Below are 15349 nucleotides of genomic sequence, written 5' to 3'. Positions count from 1 at the left end.
GTGTTGTCATGCCGTAAAGCTTTTCGACCGACCTGCGAGTGAAGAGAGACTGAAGGCCTTAAAGCTTCAAAATTCATAGACGATGAGAGCAGAGTTATCAACGCGCACTTTCTTTTTATAGACAGTACTGCAGTCTCTCTCACGATGCTCATAGAGAATGTGGAAGCTTTGAAGTCGTGGCTGGCAAAACTCCTGGAGCCAATGTGAGTGTTGGATTGGAATGACATTTAGCTCGCATGCTAACATTAGCCGGCTAGCCACTGGGGCTAGCCACACATCAATGGGGCAACTGATGGTAGATTCCTGCACGAGTTAGCTAGCCACCATCTCCCGCTAGCTGGCCTGTTCTGAGCAGGAGTGAAATGTCGTTATTTCTCAGCTCGCAGGGTCGAAGGTGTTCACACTGTGTGTCGTGTAGGCCCGTTTGGCTTCGCTTGTCGTGCTGTTATTTTCGGGTGGGTAGGCACGCTGCTGGAGCATGATATGTAACTTTATCACAGCTGTGCTGCGAGCCCATTCAGGCTCAATACATCTGTTTATTTTTACTCTTGATTCAAATATCAAATAGGCGGCACCTTTCAGAGAGAATGTTTAGCTTTGAGATGATTATAATACAACCAGTCATTTTATTATACTAGTTTTTAGTCTCCATAGTTACACGTAATGTTAGGTTTTCGAACTTTATCTTGAAATAGCCTGCAAGTGGACACGTGCTTCTGAAAGTCGAGTTTATTGAACGTTTCTCTGTGCTTAATTGAAATGTTTTATCGAATATGAACTTGGTTTAACTGGTGGGGTGGTGATCTATCAGGTTGGTGACTAAAAATGAGTTATATCCTAAAAGCCTATTGCTCAAACTAAGAATCAGAATACTGTTTATTGTCATTGTTGAATTGAGGACAGAATCGCGATCATGTCCTATCCTTTTTGTTTTTTTCTACCCAAACTTGAAGAGCAGAAAGTCTCCACCTCGGAGTGTGGTTCTTTAGGTTTTCCACCGTTTCATGTGGCATTTTTGGGGTTTTCCATGTAAAGGTGCTTTGAGATGACAGTTGTGTCCAGTTGTGTATGAAATTATAACCCGCTGTCCATGCACGTGCAACATTAGAAATATATAAAAGGCGGTAGAAGGTTTGAAATAGATGGATATAATGCCTAAAAATCACTCTGATATAACTCATATAGCATACCACAGTCAGTCATTGCACTTTTCATTTTCGTTGTAATGAGCTGTTTGGTCTAAATATGGCCCTATAGTAAAAGCAGTTTGAGTTTGTTTGCTATGGCCTTTCGATCCGGTGCTGTCTGACTGAGAGTAGCAGATGGAACAGAGGGTTACCAGGGTAGGATCTTACTGAGAGGATGTGCTGTAAAGTTCCTTAAAATTGTTTCAGGCAAATCAGTTGTTTATGGGAGTTGTGACTCTTTGTTTGCATTATCAAAGTCCTCTGATCTTTAACTCAACACTCAGAGCTTGTTTGCTAAAGCTCAAGTGACAAATGTGATGGTTTTGAAAGTTTTCAGTTTTGTCCATTGTGTGAACTAGTGTCTGTGTTTATTGCTTTCCCTTTTTTTATTACAATAGCTGCTGACAGTGATTTCAGTCTTAATAGATTTTATCATGTGCAGAATGTGTTTGTGAAGCTTTTAGTGAATTATTGATCAGATTTTCCTGACAGATGTTGATATGTTTTCTCATGTATTTATTATTGCAATGTTGTGTTTCACACTACTAGTCCTGATGTGCAATTATGGACATAATCTTTTGTCACCCACTTCCTTCTTTCACAAAATGATTTGTTAGAAGAAATTCTCTCTTGTTAACACCTTTCACCTTATAATCTTATGGCTTTCTGTTATTGACTGTACTCGTTTTGACCTGCAGATGTGATGCCGACCCCTCTGCTTTAGCCAACTATGTAGTGGCTCTTGTGAAGAAGGACAAACCAGAGAAGGAGCTCAGAGTCTTTTGTGCTGATCAACTTGATGTCTTCCTACAAAAAGGTACACACTTTACATCAACCTTTTTCCCCCGTGTGTAAGAAACAAAAGATTTTAACAGGTGGTTGCAGGTTTGCTTTTCTCATTGTGCTGACAGTGGGAAAGGCATCAAGTACTCTGTCACTCAACAGGGTTTGTAGGGTGCAAAGTTATCAATTCAGACGTCATTTTAAGTTATGTTTGTACTAAAACACCAGCAAGCCTCCCAAAGTAATGTTATGAAGGAGCCATCTGGTGTATATATATGTTTATAGAGCGCAGTCCTCAAGGGGATATCTTGGTAATTAAGCATTTGTTTGAGAAGTCATAAGACACCCGATGTGCTCTGAAATCAATGGCATCTTTTCATTTTTGCCATGCCTGAGTGTCTCGCTGTACTTTCAAGCCTTCAGTCAGCAGTACAGTAACACAATCTGGAATACCTGTAATGTCCACCAAAGAGAGTCCTGTGCTGTAACCTGTTTTGCATGAATCATTAACATGTTTTTATAAGGGTGACTTTCCCTCCGCATTACATTTGCATCATCAAATATCAGGAATATAGCCTGCAATCATAAAGCAAAGATTCACTCTGTTTGCTGATTTGCTTTTTGTCTCTGCAGAGACTATGGGATTTGTCGATAAACTTTTTGAATGTCTGACAACGAAGAACTACCTTGGAAATCCTGTTGCCAAGGAAGCTCCCAAAGAGGAGGTTAAGCCACCGCCTGTTAAGCCTGATGTTGTCGAGGTAAGAAAGGTTGGTGTCAAATTTACTGGCTTCATCTGAACTGAGAAAAGGCTGATTTTCTTATGAAAATAAATCAAGCTTCAATGTTAAACTTGCTTTGTGCTTTGGATGAAAGTGTCTGATAAATTAGTTGGAATTTAAAGAGAGAGTTGAAAAAAATAATACTTCCTTTTGCAACATCACTGTTTTTTTCCCCCACAAGGCTGAAACACCAGAGGAGGAGAGAGAAAATAGACGAAGGAGAAGTCCGCTGAGAAATCGCTCCGACTTCAATGAGTCCAGGTACGGCTGAAGCTTCAGAATGTGTTTGATGTGGTGATAGAGCGACACATGGAAGTTCTCCGCTCTGCTTTTCCAGCTGATCAAAAACCAACTACTGTGCATGCTGTTCTAGTATCGAGCTCGACCTATGTGGCCGCCTTTGCACACCTCATTTCAAACCCGCTGAGTGTTGCTTTTAGCTTGATGAAGGCCCAGGTGTCCAGAGATTTGTCCTCTGGCCGTGACGCATCCAGTCACAGCAGATGGGTCAATGCAAAAACGGTCGTGTGATGAATCAAAATGGCATTAATTTTCACATTGTACGTCATTGACGCATTGTTTTTGTGCTTCCCTGTAACAGAGGCGTCATCTTTCCATTTAGACTGATTTTAGCCTCAATGGAATTACATTTTCAGAAGGCACACAGATAAAAGAATAAAACGTGTCTCTAATGTTCTTTTCAACCTTTTAAAAACGAAATTAGAACTCTGATGAGAGCAGCTTTTGAAACAAGTCTCTTCTAACACACAGGAACCGTGAGGACAGGAGGCGGGACGAGCGCAAGCGTCGTGACTTCGATCGCCATGGGAAAAGCAGCAGCGACTCCCACCGTGAGCGGGAGCGCCACGAGCGCCGCAGGGGCAGCCCCCGCGGGAGGAGCTACAGCCGCAGCCGGAGTCGCAGCCGGAGCAGGAGTGGCAGCCGAGGCAAGAGCAGGGACCGGGAGCACAGAGGAGGCAGAGGTGAGCCGCATAGCCAATCGGAGCAGACCCAGGAGTGCAGCGGCGGGTGAAACGTCGAGCGCTTCATTCGCGAGACCTCCTGTGTGTGAGGAGGTGCTTCAGATAGCAGAGAAGAGACTGAACGCCGTCCTGGATGTTCCTTTGTTTTGGATTGTTGCTCAGTGTTGTGGGGAAGTTGTTAGAAAGGGAGGAAGAATGTGGGCGGCTTTGCAGTCAAATTCGTGGGGAGTTTGCAACATGAGTTGGACTTGGCCGCATTACCCACAAGGTTAATCTGCAAATAGGAAAAAGCTACTTATTATATCAAAATTTGATGCCTCTGTAGTACCTCTTGACTCACGTTGCCGTTTCTTAAACAGACTTCAAGACGAAGTTTGAGGTTGAGAGAAAGGACACCGACGGCTACAACTCCTCCGCCACCTCCGCCTCCCAGCAGCAGCAGCAGCAGCAGCAGCACCAGCACCAGCACCCGCCGCCTCTGCTGCCGCTGCCCACGCCTCACCCCTTCTCCTCCTCCTCCCCGTCCGCCGGCGTCCCGGGAGCTGGTGGGGTTCCCGTCGCAAACCCGGCTCACCTGCCCGACAGCACGACGGACAGCTGGTCAGGCTACTTCGGTCCGCAGAGGCAGGACGGTCCCGGCAAGCCGTTCCCCAACAAGAGCGGCTCTCTCAAACAACGCTGCAGGGACTATGATGGTAAGAAAAGAAGTCGTCTCCAACCCTTTTGCCTCATGCTTTTCATCAGTTGTTTTTGATTTCCACTTAAAGATATTCTAATCTCAATAAATGAAGGAAATGTGTCCTAGTATATGACACAGTGGCTATAATCTTTGCTCTGGTTAGTGTATAAACCCAACCAGTGTCATCCCTTGGTGGTTCAGAGCCTTGTTTAGTGTCTTCACTAATGACCGCTGTTGGCTCTCCCTCCACTGTCCCCAGTGGCATCAGGCAAAGAAAGCAGACTCACACCTACAGCTACACAAGAGAATTTAAACTTACCCGCTGTCCCTGAAGTGCTCTGTCAGTCACCGCACCAGGGACCCGCTTTCTTAATGAGACTGTGGGGTAAAGACGTGTCCCTGTATGGCGTTTTTTGCTGCCTTCAACTGAAACATTTGTTAATATTCTCTTAGTTGCATGTGTTACTGAGACGATTAACTTTTTTTTTTTTTTTTTTTCCCAATGCAGGTTGTACTAAATACACACTCTGTGTTTATGATTGTGCTCACGTGTTGTTCGGCATCTGAGCTTTACCTGATTTCATTTCTTAACTTTTCTATCCATTTTCATCAAATTTAAGAACTTTTTTTGTGCGAGTATCGTCGGCAGCGTCTCATTCCAGCAGAAGACACACGATAAATAACCATCATTTTAACTAAAATAGATGAGTTTATTAACCTTTTTCTGTTTGTCAGGGATTTTCTTTGTGCATGATTGAAGTGTGGTCAAAAATTCTCAATTTGAATGAGCAAAACAGGGAAACTTAGACTTAGACTCAGACTGAATGTGACGTCTGTAACGTCATGGTGATGTTCAGTGTAGGCAGCGCTCCGATTCACAGTTTAACCATAACTCGCCAACCTCACGACACTGTAAAATCATCAGCCAACTGAAATGGCAGCTAAAAATATTATATTATCATGATTTTTAAATACGTTTTCAAGCCTGAGTCACTTAGTATTTTTACTTGTAACAGGCTTCTTTATTTTCATTGTTTTTTTTGTTTTTTTTTTTTGTTTGTTTTTTTGTTTTTCTCGGTCTTGCAGAAAAAGGATTTTGTGTCCGTGGTGACCTTTGTCCCTTCGACCACGGCAACGACCCTCTCATCGTTGACGACGTCAATCTGCCGAGCATCATTCCGTTCCCGCCGCCGCCGGTCATGCCCCCCGCCGGCCTGCCCATGCCCTCCATCACTGAGCCGCCCCCCTCCCTCAGGATGCCTTCGATGCCACCCTACGCCCAGCCGCCGCCGCCAGGCATCTTCCCCATGGCGGGTAAGTATTGATTAATTCAAAAAATCAATTTTTAACACGATAGCATATTGACCAATAAGCTATGCTTTCCTTTGATTTAGTTCACAAGTGCTTTGTGAAAAAGTTAAAATGTAACGAAGAATTCAGAGCAATTTCAGCATTAAGCCCCAAAAGCAACTGTCCTCTATGACTCGCAATTCCTCCTTTTCATTTATTTGCACCTAAGAAGTATTGACTAATAACTGCTGCTGACAGATCCTAAACCCTCTCTGCTGCAGACTAATGTTGGCTAAAGCCTGTCTTTTCTCAAGACACGCATTTTCCACATTACTCAGCACACATGATATGATATCTCCATTCATGCTGAGGCTTTAATGTCGGCGCCGCTTGACTTGCTTACTGACTTCCACTGAACGGCTGCGTCACTGATCTTTAGACTCGGGTCTCAGATCGGAGGAGACAGCGGCACCCTCAGTGACTGAATACGTTTTCATTTACTTTCTTTGAAAAAAATTCTTTTGTTTGTGTGTTTTGTGAAGTTATCCCACAGGTCAAACTGAATCCTCTTCAGGGCCCGTCATGGTTGACCTTTTTATTGATTATTAAATAGTTAAAAGAACAGATGACTTTTGAACTCAAGCTGCTGCTACCAGAAGAAAACAGTTTTTTACTCCCCTTTGATCGCCAAATTTCCCATTAAACATTTCTTTAAAGTCCCTGTCTTTCCTCGCTGTCACCACACATTAGTGATGATTAATTTCGAGTCTTGCTGAATACACGTATTACGGAGCAGCCTTTGTGTTCCGTCTGTTTGCGTGCCCTTAAAAATCAGATAATTGTAATAATCTGATCCAATGTGCTAGCGTGCGCTTCACAAATGTCAAATTAAAAATCTTGAGTTGGCACTTTTCATTCCACTATCAGATTTTTTTTTCTTTGCGTGTGAAGTAAGACTCTAATTTCCTGTCGCTTGAAAAGCATCTGGTCTCGTTAAAAGAGGGTTTTCCATTTCTATTTACATGAAATTTGTTCAGTCCTCACTCCAGAAGTAGCTCGTCATTGACTTTTCCCTCCTAAGCGTTGTTTGTGTTTTTTGCACACTAGTAGATCAAATTTCTGAATTATATCAGATAAACAAGCGAGCATGTGTCAAGAGTTTGAATCGATAAAGAAAACATCAAACTAAATTCAGAAACATGATTAGCATGAAATCAAAATCACACCGTTTAAACGGTTAACTTTAAAACCTGGTTTTATTCTGGCAGTAGCTTTAGTGGTGCTGATTGGTGAAGTTTATTTTGTCCATGAAATGAGTATGATGGTGAATCTTGTGCATCATATTTCTGGAGGTGTCCTCTCGTGATCCCGCTCAAACCAGCCGTTCAAAGACTGAATGTCGTGCCTGCTCAGTACGTGAGGGATCAGCTTGGGCTTGTGTCTCCCTCAGGACCCCCACTCATAGCAACCAGTGGGATTGAAACACCCAACCACCAGTCCGCCATCACTTCTTCTCCTCCTCCTCTCGGACCGCCTGGCGTGGGGCTGCCGCCTACTCTTCCTCCTCCTCCTCCTCCACCTCCTCCTCCTGCACCTCCCTCCTCGTCCTCATCTGTGTCTCTTCGTCCCCAATATGTCCCGTCTGAATGTAAGCAGGCTTCTCCTCTTCAGAGCGGGGCTGTGCTCGGGGGAGACTTTTCTGTTGCTTTTGGATATTATTTTTTTTCCTCTCTTGATGCCTCTGTGCTCAGCTGTTCACAGTGATTTCTGTGGCTGCAGTGACAGCTGTTGTCCAGCAGGCAGCGCTGTTTGATAACCAAAGAGGAGGCGTAGCTCTGAAAGCAAAAGAAATATTTCAGTTTACTAACAATGGAAAGTTCAGCTTCTTTAGAACTTAAATTTTTTTTTTCTTCATAAGTTAAGTCTGAAATTCAACATTCCAGCTGAGTTTCATTCAGCGTGTTGCAGAAAGTAGCAAGATTTTCTAGTGTTTTTAATAAAAGAAGTTGTTTAAAGCTGTATTTGCCATGTTGGCGTCACTCCAGGTTACAAATATAGCGACATGTTGTTTGCTGTTCGACTGATGAATGTTAAGTCTTGTTTCCTCTCACCACTCTTGTGTGTCTATTTCTACTCAGATAACTACGATCCAGAGGGATATAACCCCGAATCCCCCGGCCTGACGGCTGCCGGTCGGAACCCGTACCGCCAGTTCATCCCCCGAGTGCAGAGTCAACGCTCCAACCTCATCGGCCTCACCTCCAACGAAGGACAGGGCTCCAGAGGTAGTATGTACTTGTTTCTTATTGCTCATGTAGTTTTACCTCAGTGGATCTTGACTTTATTGGTTCAGAAAAGCCTCAGATTGCACGTGCAGCCCAGAAAGCAAGCTTCGTTGCTAATGCTTCTGATTGTGTTTGTGCCCACTAGCTGCTAACATCGTGATCCAGACAGAGCCTGCCGCTGCAGCCAGCACTCCGGGAAGCAATGTGTCGCGTTTCAACTCGGACCAGGACAGCAGGAAGAGGCCGATGGGAACCAGTATAGCTGAGGGACCAGTGGTTAAAAAACCCTGGATGGACAAGTAAGTCAAAGTCACACACAATTTTTTTTTTTGTAGTTTTACTCCAAAAACGACATAAAGTTGGGTGAAAAACATCTAGAACTAGGATGTCAAACATTCCGTGCAACCGTTTGGCTGTAATTTGAAGAGCAAGGCCGTGTGAAATTTGATCGATTTTGCGCCTCGCCCCACTTCCCATTACTGCCAAAAGAAACCAGGTTAGCTCAGGTCAGCAGGTGCTCACAAATATCCCCACGACCAGGATGCTGTTCCACCGCCCGTAATCCATCTTTTAGAGTCCGGCAGGTTGTAATGGAGCCTTCCTCTGCAAGTGTCTCCCTTTATAAGACATGAAAAGGCTTGAGCTGACCGCTGCACTTAAATCTGAAGACTCGGTCCTGTTTGGTTTGCGGTCGCGTGTCAGATGAACTTTGACATGAGCCAGTCTGAGGCCGGTTTCTCTCCATCGCTTCCCTCCAGGCCAAACTTCAACAACCAGCATAAGGGCAACTATCCCAAGAAGAATCACTACGTCAACACAAAGCTGGAGGTGCGAAAGATCCCGCGTGAGCTCAACAACATCACCAAGCTCAACGAGCACTTCAGCAAGTTCGGAACCATCGTCAACATACAGGTGAAAAGGGCTTCTTTTAGTTGTTTGTCAGTTAATTCTGGAGCGCGTTGACCCTGAGCGTGGCTCTCCTCGCAGGTGGTGTTCGGTGGAGACCCAGAGGCAGCCTTGATCCAGTACACAAAGAATGAGGAAGCGCGGCGGGCCATATCCAGCATCGAGGCGGTCCTCAACAACCGCTTCATCCGCGTCTACTGGCACCGTGAGCCCAGCGCCAACAACTCGGGCCTGCAGCAGCAGGAGCAAGGCTCCGGGAGCCAGTCGGCCGGGTCGGCGCCCAGCCAGACACCACAGCATGGCAGCATGCACAAGGTCCGCACTTAAACGATAAAACAAGCCCATCGTCAACCTGTTCTGAATAAAGCTTTCATTTATTAATTTTCTTCTTGTTTTTTTTAATGTTGATTCTGTCCTCAGGGGATCAAGCAGCACAATCCAGCAGCTTATGTTCTGAACAAGACCGTACCAAAGCATCACCTCCCGGTAGCGGCCGGCACCGCTGCTTTGGCCAAGCTGGACGGCCTCAACGCAAACACAGACTCTGCTCACGTACGTGTTCAGCTCATGTCAGCAAGTGTCAATATTTTCTGCAAAACGTCCAAAAAAATGGATGTTTTTACAAACTCAGCCTGACGGCATGGCTTTGAGGCTAATGCTAGCGTGCTAGCAACAAGGCAGTCGATGGCCCTTTAAAGTGATGTGGTAACTCAAGTGCTGCACTGGTATAGTTAAAGCAGCTGGATCGTACTCTCGTACATTATGAGACGTTTTCTTAGTGATTGCAGTCGTCACGTGGCGTCTGTCTGTAGGCTTATCTTGATGACCCAATTATTCACACATCTGTGACTCTTCAGGTAGCGTCTGCGCTCTCAAACCCACAGAAGGGCCCGTACCCCTCCACGGCCCTGAAGTCACTGTCCAAAAGCCTGGGCAAAACGGGGAAAGCACTGGAAGCTCAGGAGGCACTAAAAAAGAAACAGGAGGCTCTAAAGCTCCAACAGGACATGAGGAAGAAGAAGCAAGAGATGCTGAAGACTCAGATTGAGTGTCAGAAAGTAAGACTTTGTTGTTGCAACAAGCCACCTTTATGGAAGTGTTCTTCAGCCTGATTGATCTGGTTGCTCGTCCCTCCCCCTCCTCCTCCTCCTCCTGCAGGTACTGATAAACCGCCTGGAGAAGAACCGCGGCATGAAACCCGAGGAGAGGGCCAACATCATGAAAACCCTGAAGGAGCTCGCTGAGAAGATCACCCAGCTGCAGAACGAAATGAACCCGGCCGCCCAGGTCTCAAATGCCAATGCCAACCACAACCAGCCCAAAACCAAGACTGATGTGAGTTTGGGCCACTTTGACCGAAGACAACTTCTCTCTTTTTTTAGATCTTAGAAAACTGTGAATAATTTGAGTATTTTTTCATGACACATGTTATGCACAGTGTTAATGCTTGCTTTCACTCTGGATCGTCCTTTAAAATGAGCCGTTTACTTAGTTTTGACTGAACAAACTTGTCCAGGCCCAGAAGGAGTTGCTGGACGCCGAACTGGACTTTCACAAGAAGATGAGTTCTGGAGAGGACACGACAGACCTGAAGAGGAAACTGGGGCAGCTGCAAGTCGAGGTAACACGTACACACACACACACACACACACACAGATACAAAGAGAGAGACAGTGACAGCATCTTGCATCATCAACATTTTTCTTGAGAGCTGAATTAGAGGATGTGCTACCAAGAAAAGCCCCTGAGGAAGTTCGCAGAAAAGATTGCGTTTGTATTGAAGTCGGTCCTGCATCGGGAGGAGACGGTTGACTTCTGCACATGCTGGCGATGGCCAGAAGTAAAATTGATATATTTTGTCACCAAAAAGGAGTAAATCGTGCAATTCACATAATAACTTCCTATTTTATCTAAGTCGAACAATTGTCATTGTTTCCAAAGAGTCTCTTGTGTGTCTGTGTAAGGGTTGTCCTTTTTTTTTTTCTTCTTCTACTTCTTCATTGTCATCTTTTTTCCTCGAGCTTCAAACATGAAGTTGATCTTGGGATTTGTACATTTTGGATTGTCTTTCCAAACCAGCTGGTATCAAATATCAGGTCCGAGGGCCAAAACCGGGCCCGCAAGAGGCTCCAGTCCGGCCAAGCTACCAAACAAACTGTAACAATTTCTAAGAAAGCATCTTTTTAATTTCTCAGAAGTCGTGGACACAACACTGAGACCCAAGCGGAGATACCAGCGATCGGCGTGATCTAACCTGGTTACTGTCAAAAACACATTAAAGTAGTAAATATGGCTGCACTGCAGGAAGTCACTCTCCCCTCTGGCATCTCACTACCAGACAACATAGTTTATGTCAACAACACCCTTCTTTGTGTGTGTGTGTGTGTGTGTGTGTTAACCTCAGGCTCCTAAATTAGCTCATTGTTTAAAAATGCATAGGTGCCCACCCCCACCCCCACCCCCACGCCCCGCCCCATCCCATCCCATCCATCCGAAGCCAGTCTTCCGTCTGCACATTAAACTGGAGCCACTTAAGCAAGCCCAGAGGAGCAGCCGCTAACGAAGCCAGATCCGACACAAGTCACACACTGATGGAGCCACGTCTCATTAAAGTTTGAGCCGCCGGGTCCTCGTAAGCAGGGGGAGAAAAAAATGGCGGGATGACAATTAAAGGCAGAAGTGAGAGAGGGACAAGTGGATGAGAGAGTGGCTCTGAGGTCGCGGAGTGGTTAAAGAGCACGGACACGCTGCTTTAAAAATGGACGATGACGACCGATGGTAAAGAGCAGAGAGGGACAGAGGAGACTGTATACGATGAGCTCGTCTGTACTTTCGTGAAACTCAATGCCTACAATCTCAACATGAGGCTGACTTCGTTGAAACCTTCTTCCAGGCGACCAGGTTGGGGCTGATCCGGCCTCCGGCAGGTCGGGGTCGCGGGCGGGGCAAGATAGCGCTGGAGCCGGGCGCCATGCACGCGGGCCGCGGCCGCAGCCGAACCCGGGACCCGCTGGCTCGCGGCGGGACCGTGAACCGCATGGTGGTGGACCACAGGCCCAGAGCGCTGGCGATCTTAGGGGTCACGCAGGAGGAGAAGGAGGAGCTGATGCCGCACTTTGTGGTGAGAAAACGCAACAGTGTTGGATTTAATATGCCTCAATCTCGATGTATCATGTTTTAACAAACAAATATGTTCTCAGAAATTCGGTGAGATCGAGGATCTCCGCGACCAAGACGCCAACAGCGTCGTCATGACCTTCAAAACACGGAGCGAAGCAGAAAATGTACGTCAGGTGACCCCCAGATCCAACGTCTCCGTCCTCGCGCTTCACTCCTCACATTCCGGAGCGAATCAAAAAAAAAAAAAAAAAAGTTATTACAGTACACCTTTCCGTGCCTTTCACTTCAGGCGGCCAACCAGGGGGCTAAGTTCAAAGGTCGCGTCCTGCAGATCTCCTGGTACAAGCCCAAGACGCCCTCCGTCACAGCGGAGCCGGACGAGGACGAGGCGAAAGATGAAGACAGCACGGTACGACACACACACACACACGCGCGCCACACACACGGTTCACAGCGCGCAGTCAGGAAAGGAGGTCGATGCGCAGCACAACTTCAGAACTTTGGGAAGTTTCAGTTCTATTCGCAGATTTTTCACTTGTACATTCCTTTTTTTTTTTTTTTTTTTTTTCCGCTGCTTGTAAATTTTTCACCGGAGCTCCCGGTGGAAAATCAGGACGAGCCTCTCAGTACTAAGAGCCTCGCGGCCCCTTGAGTGCCGCTGCATTACTGTCAGGTGGAATCCTTATTCCTATTTTTCATGTTTTCGGCTTCATTTTTTGAGGTCGCACAAAAAAATGAAGTTCCGACTCGCGGGCACATTTCTTTTCTTTGAGAACGTTTGGTGTAATTTTCAGCAAACTATGATCATCAGTCCAGGATTTCTCCTGAAACGTGTCGTATAGATGGAGGAAGGTGTAGTTTTACGTACAAATACGAAAAATCCCAAATCACAGCAGCGTAACTCCTCTGAATGATCATTGCTTCAGGAAAAAAAAAAGTCAAGTGGTTCTTCCGTTTCAACAGAAGGAAGCCAGTTCCTATCTGCCGGGGGAAGAGGAGGAAGAAGAGGAGGAAGAGGAGGACGACGATGAAGACGACGAGTACGAGAGCCGGTCTTGGAGGCGGTGAAGCGATCGGATTTTGCGATCAGCCACTCTCCGGCCGAATCAGTGGGCTTTTTTTTTTTCCTCCCCACACTCCTCACTGTTAATTTTTTTTTTTTTTTCTCTCTGCAGTATTTTTGAACTAATTTTAGACTCTAATCAAAGTGAGAACATCTGTACTCTATCGTACGCCAGAAGAAGTGGAGAGTCGGCAGTTCTTGCGTCCCTCGCCTACACAACACTTTGAAACATCTCACTTTTGCTGAGAAAAATAAATGTTCAGTTGTTCTTATAGATAGGAAGGAAAGAAAAAAAAACAACAACCTATGTAAGTTTTAGTGTGCTTACCAGATGATTAATATCAGTAATGCACAACATTTGTGTCTACTGTGAATAGGTATTTTTATACATACTGTATTTAAGCTCTTTTTCTCACCAGTTTTTTGTAAAATCTCGTCCTTAGTTCAGGGACAGCCATTCCATCACTGATAGAACATTCTCTGTCGCGACCTGAGAGATACTTATTTATTTTTCCACTGCTTGAGCGCACTGTGCCGTACCTTTTTATTGGCAAGAATTCCCAACTTCACATTTCACTTCACTGGTTTGACGGTGTGGAAAATATATCCCCCCCCCCCAAAAAAAAAAAAAAAAAAAAGAAAATTCTCCAAAGATCCAAAACAGATGTATCACTGCGACACCGGTTGCTGGGATGAATCATGAGAGTTTATTTCAGTTCTTAAAACGACGACACACCCTTTCTCTCACTGTACCGTCACCATATTGTCGCCAACGCAGGTACAGAAGGATAACAGTGCAATAGAGAAACCCAATGTTTACAAATTGTTGTGTCCATACATGTCAGATACGGTCATGTAATTGATATTTGAATCCCCTCCCTCCCCTCCCCCGTTTGTTTTTTTGTTTTCTGGCTTACGTAACGTGGAGTGCCACCCTGTAAATACACACCCCCCCGACGGGGTTTGACATTTTCACTTGTTCTACTCTGCCGCCCGACGGGACGAAGATCAGATCACCCATTTCAGAAATGTGAGATCCATAGACAGGTGTTTGAATGTAATACTGAACAGTTGTTTTAATATATATATATATATATATCTATATATGTATAATTTCTTTGCCTTACACAATCAGCGGATTGCTGAGTTTTTACAGGATTTGTGATTTACTTTTGTAAATTTTGTAAATGCTTGAAAGAGGAAATACTGTTTTTTGGTTTTTTTTGTTTTTTTTGTTTTCCTGGTTGTATCGGGTAGAAAAGTTCAAACAGGAGTGATTATAGTCTTATTTTCAAAAATTTAGCTTTGTGTTAGTCCACCTCGTGATTTCACCGAATCCGACACCCTAAGTAGCACGTTTTGTTTTCCTGAAATGTTGACATATGTGGACGACACTGAGAGAGCCATGCACCCTCACAAGGTTTCTTTTGCATTTACACGACCCGAATCTGAAAAACTTGAGACCGCCGACAGAACCCTCTCCTTGGCCTTCCTCGCGGCCGCCGTACGGGTGGGAGGAGTTCGATCCATTCAGATACACATGGAAATACGTCCTCTTACCCATTCTGTTGCTCCCGGTCATTAAATAACTGTTTAACCTGCAACCAAAGGAAGCGTTTGTTCAGCGGATTCTCATCGCGGTCGAGTCGGTCATATCCGCTTCACGGACACCGTTGTTGAGGTTGAAGCATCAGGTCGTGTGATTTCGGTCTCTAGAGAAACGGCCGGGCGTCGTTTCTCGTACGCACAGCGTGTTAGAGGACCTGTGGCCTCCCGCCTCCACCGTGTCGGTCTGTCTGGGTTGCATATCTCGCTGCCAGTGGCCTCGTCGTCTCCGCTCTGAGCTGACGTTTCATCCTCCCAGTCGCCACGTCAGTGGAAAGGAGGCGGACACATTTCCCCGGAGGCACTTTTTACTCCATGATGAGCTTCTAATCTTTTTTATTTTCTTCGAATGGGGTCACTGACGGGTTGAACAGCCCGAGCAGGCGAGCGTCTTGGCGGGGGTCTCTCTCACTTTTTTGTAATTTCTCCTGTATGCTTCTATCACATAATAGTGTAAAAAATGTAAAATGTTTATTGGATAATAGTTTTGGATTTGTTACTGTTTATATTTGCAGGATGTGGATGTATTTTCTTCATGTATTTTGTTTGTAAAAATGGATTTCTAATTTACTAGCATGTTTGCTTTTGCCAATAAAGATGGAGGAATGGGGTGCTTGTAACAAACGACACAAAAGAAAAGGAAGGAAAAAAAAGAATGCATTGGAT

General features: G+C 45.3%; 1 protein-coding gene across 3 annotated transcripts; it reads left to right on the top strand.

Moving 5' to 3' along the window:
- The first annotated feature begins 25 nt into the window (after positions 1 to 25).
- Positions 26 to 13721, top strand: rbm27 (RNA binding motif protein 27). Of its 3 annotated transcripts, none has more exons than XM_030101177.1 (20): positions 26 to 203; positions 1886 to 2004; positions 2604 to 2731; positions 2934 to 3013; positions 3524 to 3735; positions 4095 to 4430; positions 5501 to 5728; positions 7155 to 7352; positions 7843 to 7989; positions 8135 to 8288; positions 8748 to 8901; positions 8977 to 9210; positions 9316 to 9447; positions 9753 to 9953; positions 10054 to 10230; positions 10412 to 10516; positions 11789 to 12016; positions 12096 to 12179; positions 12305 to 12424; positions 12979 to 13721. In XM_030101177.1, the coding sequence occupies exons 1-20, from the start codon at positions 145 to 147 to the stop codon at positions 13081 to 13083; spliced, it is 3201 nt and encodes a 1066-aa protein (XP_029957037.1). In that variant the 5' UTR covers positions 26 to 144; the 3' UTR covers positions 13084 to 13721. The 3 variants fall into 3 exon arrangements, with proteins under 3 accessions (XP_029957037.1, XP_029957036.1, XP_029957038.1); XM_030101176.1 differs by having other exon boundaries at positions 2604 to 2740; XM_030101178.1 differs by lacking the exon at positions 7155 to 7352 and having other exon boundaries at positions 2604 to 2740.
- Positions 13722 to 15349: the final 1628 nt, after the last annotated feature.

This window comes from Salarias fasciatus, chromosome 10 (genome assembly GCF_902148845.1).
Source record: "Salarias fasciatus chromosome 10, fSalaFa1.1, whole genome shotgun sequence".
Taxonomy (NCBI): domain Eukaryota; kingdom Metazoa; phylum Chordata; class Actinopteri; order Blenniiformes; family Blenniidae; genus Salarias; species Salarias fasciatus.
Note: the sequence above shows the minus strand (reverse complement) of the source record. Positions and strands in the feature narration are given on the sequence as shown.

Coding starts and splice junctions, on each gene's coding strand:
- rbm27 (XM_030101176.1), top strand. CDS start 145: ATGCTCATAGAGAATGTGGAAGCTTTGAAGTCGTGGCTGGCAAAACTC. Junction 3,736..4,094: donor GGAGCACAGAGGAGGCAGAG/GTGAGCCGCATA, acceptor TTTCTTAAACAG/ACTTCAAGACGAAGTTTGAG. Junction 10,517..11,788: donor TGGGGCAGCTGCAAGTCGAG/GTAACACGTACA, acceptor ACCTTCTTCCAG/GCGACCAGGTTGGGGCTGAT.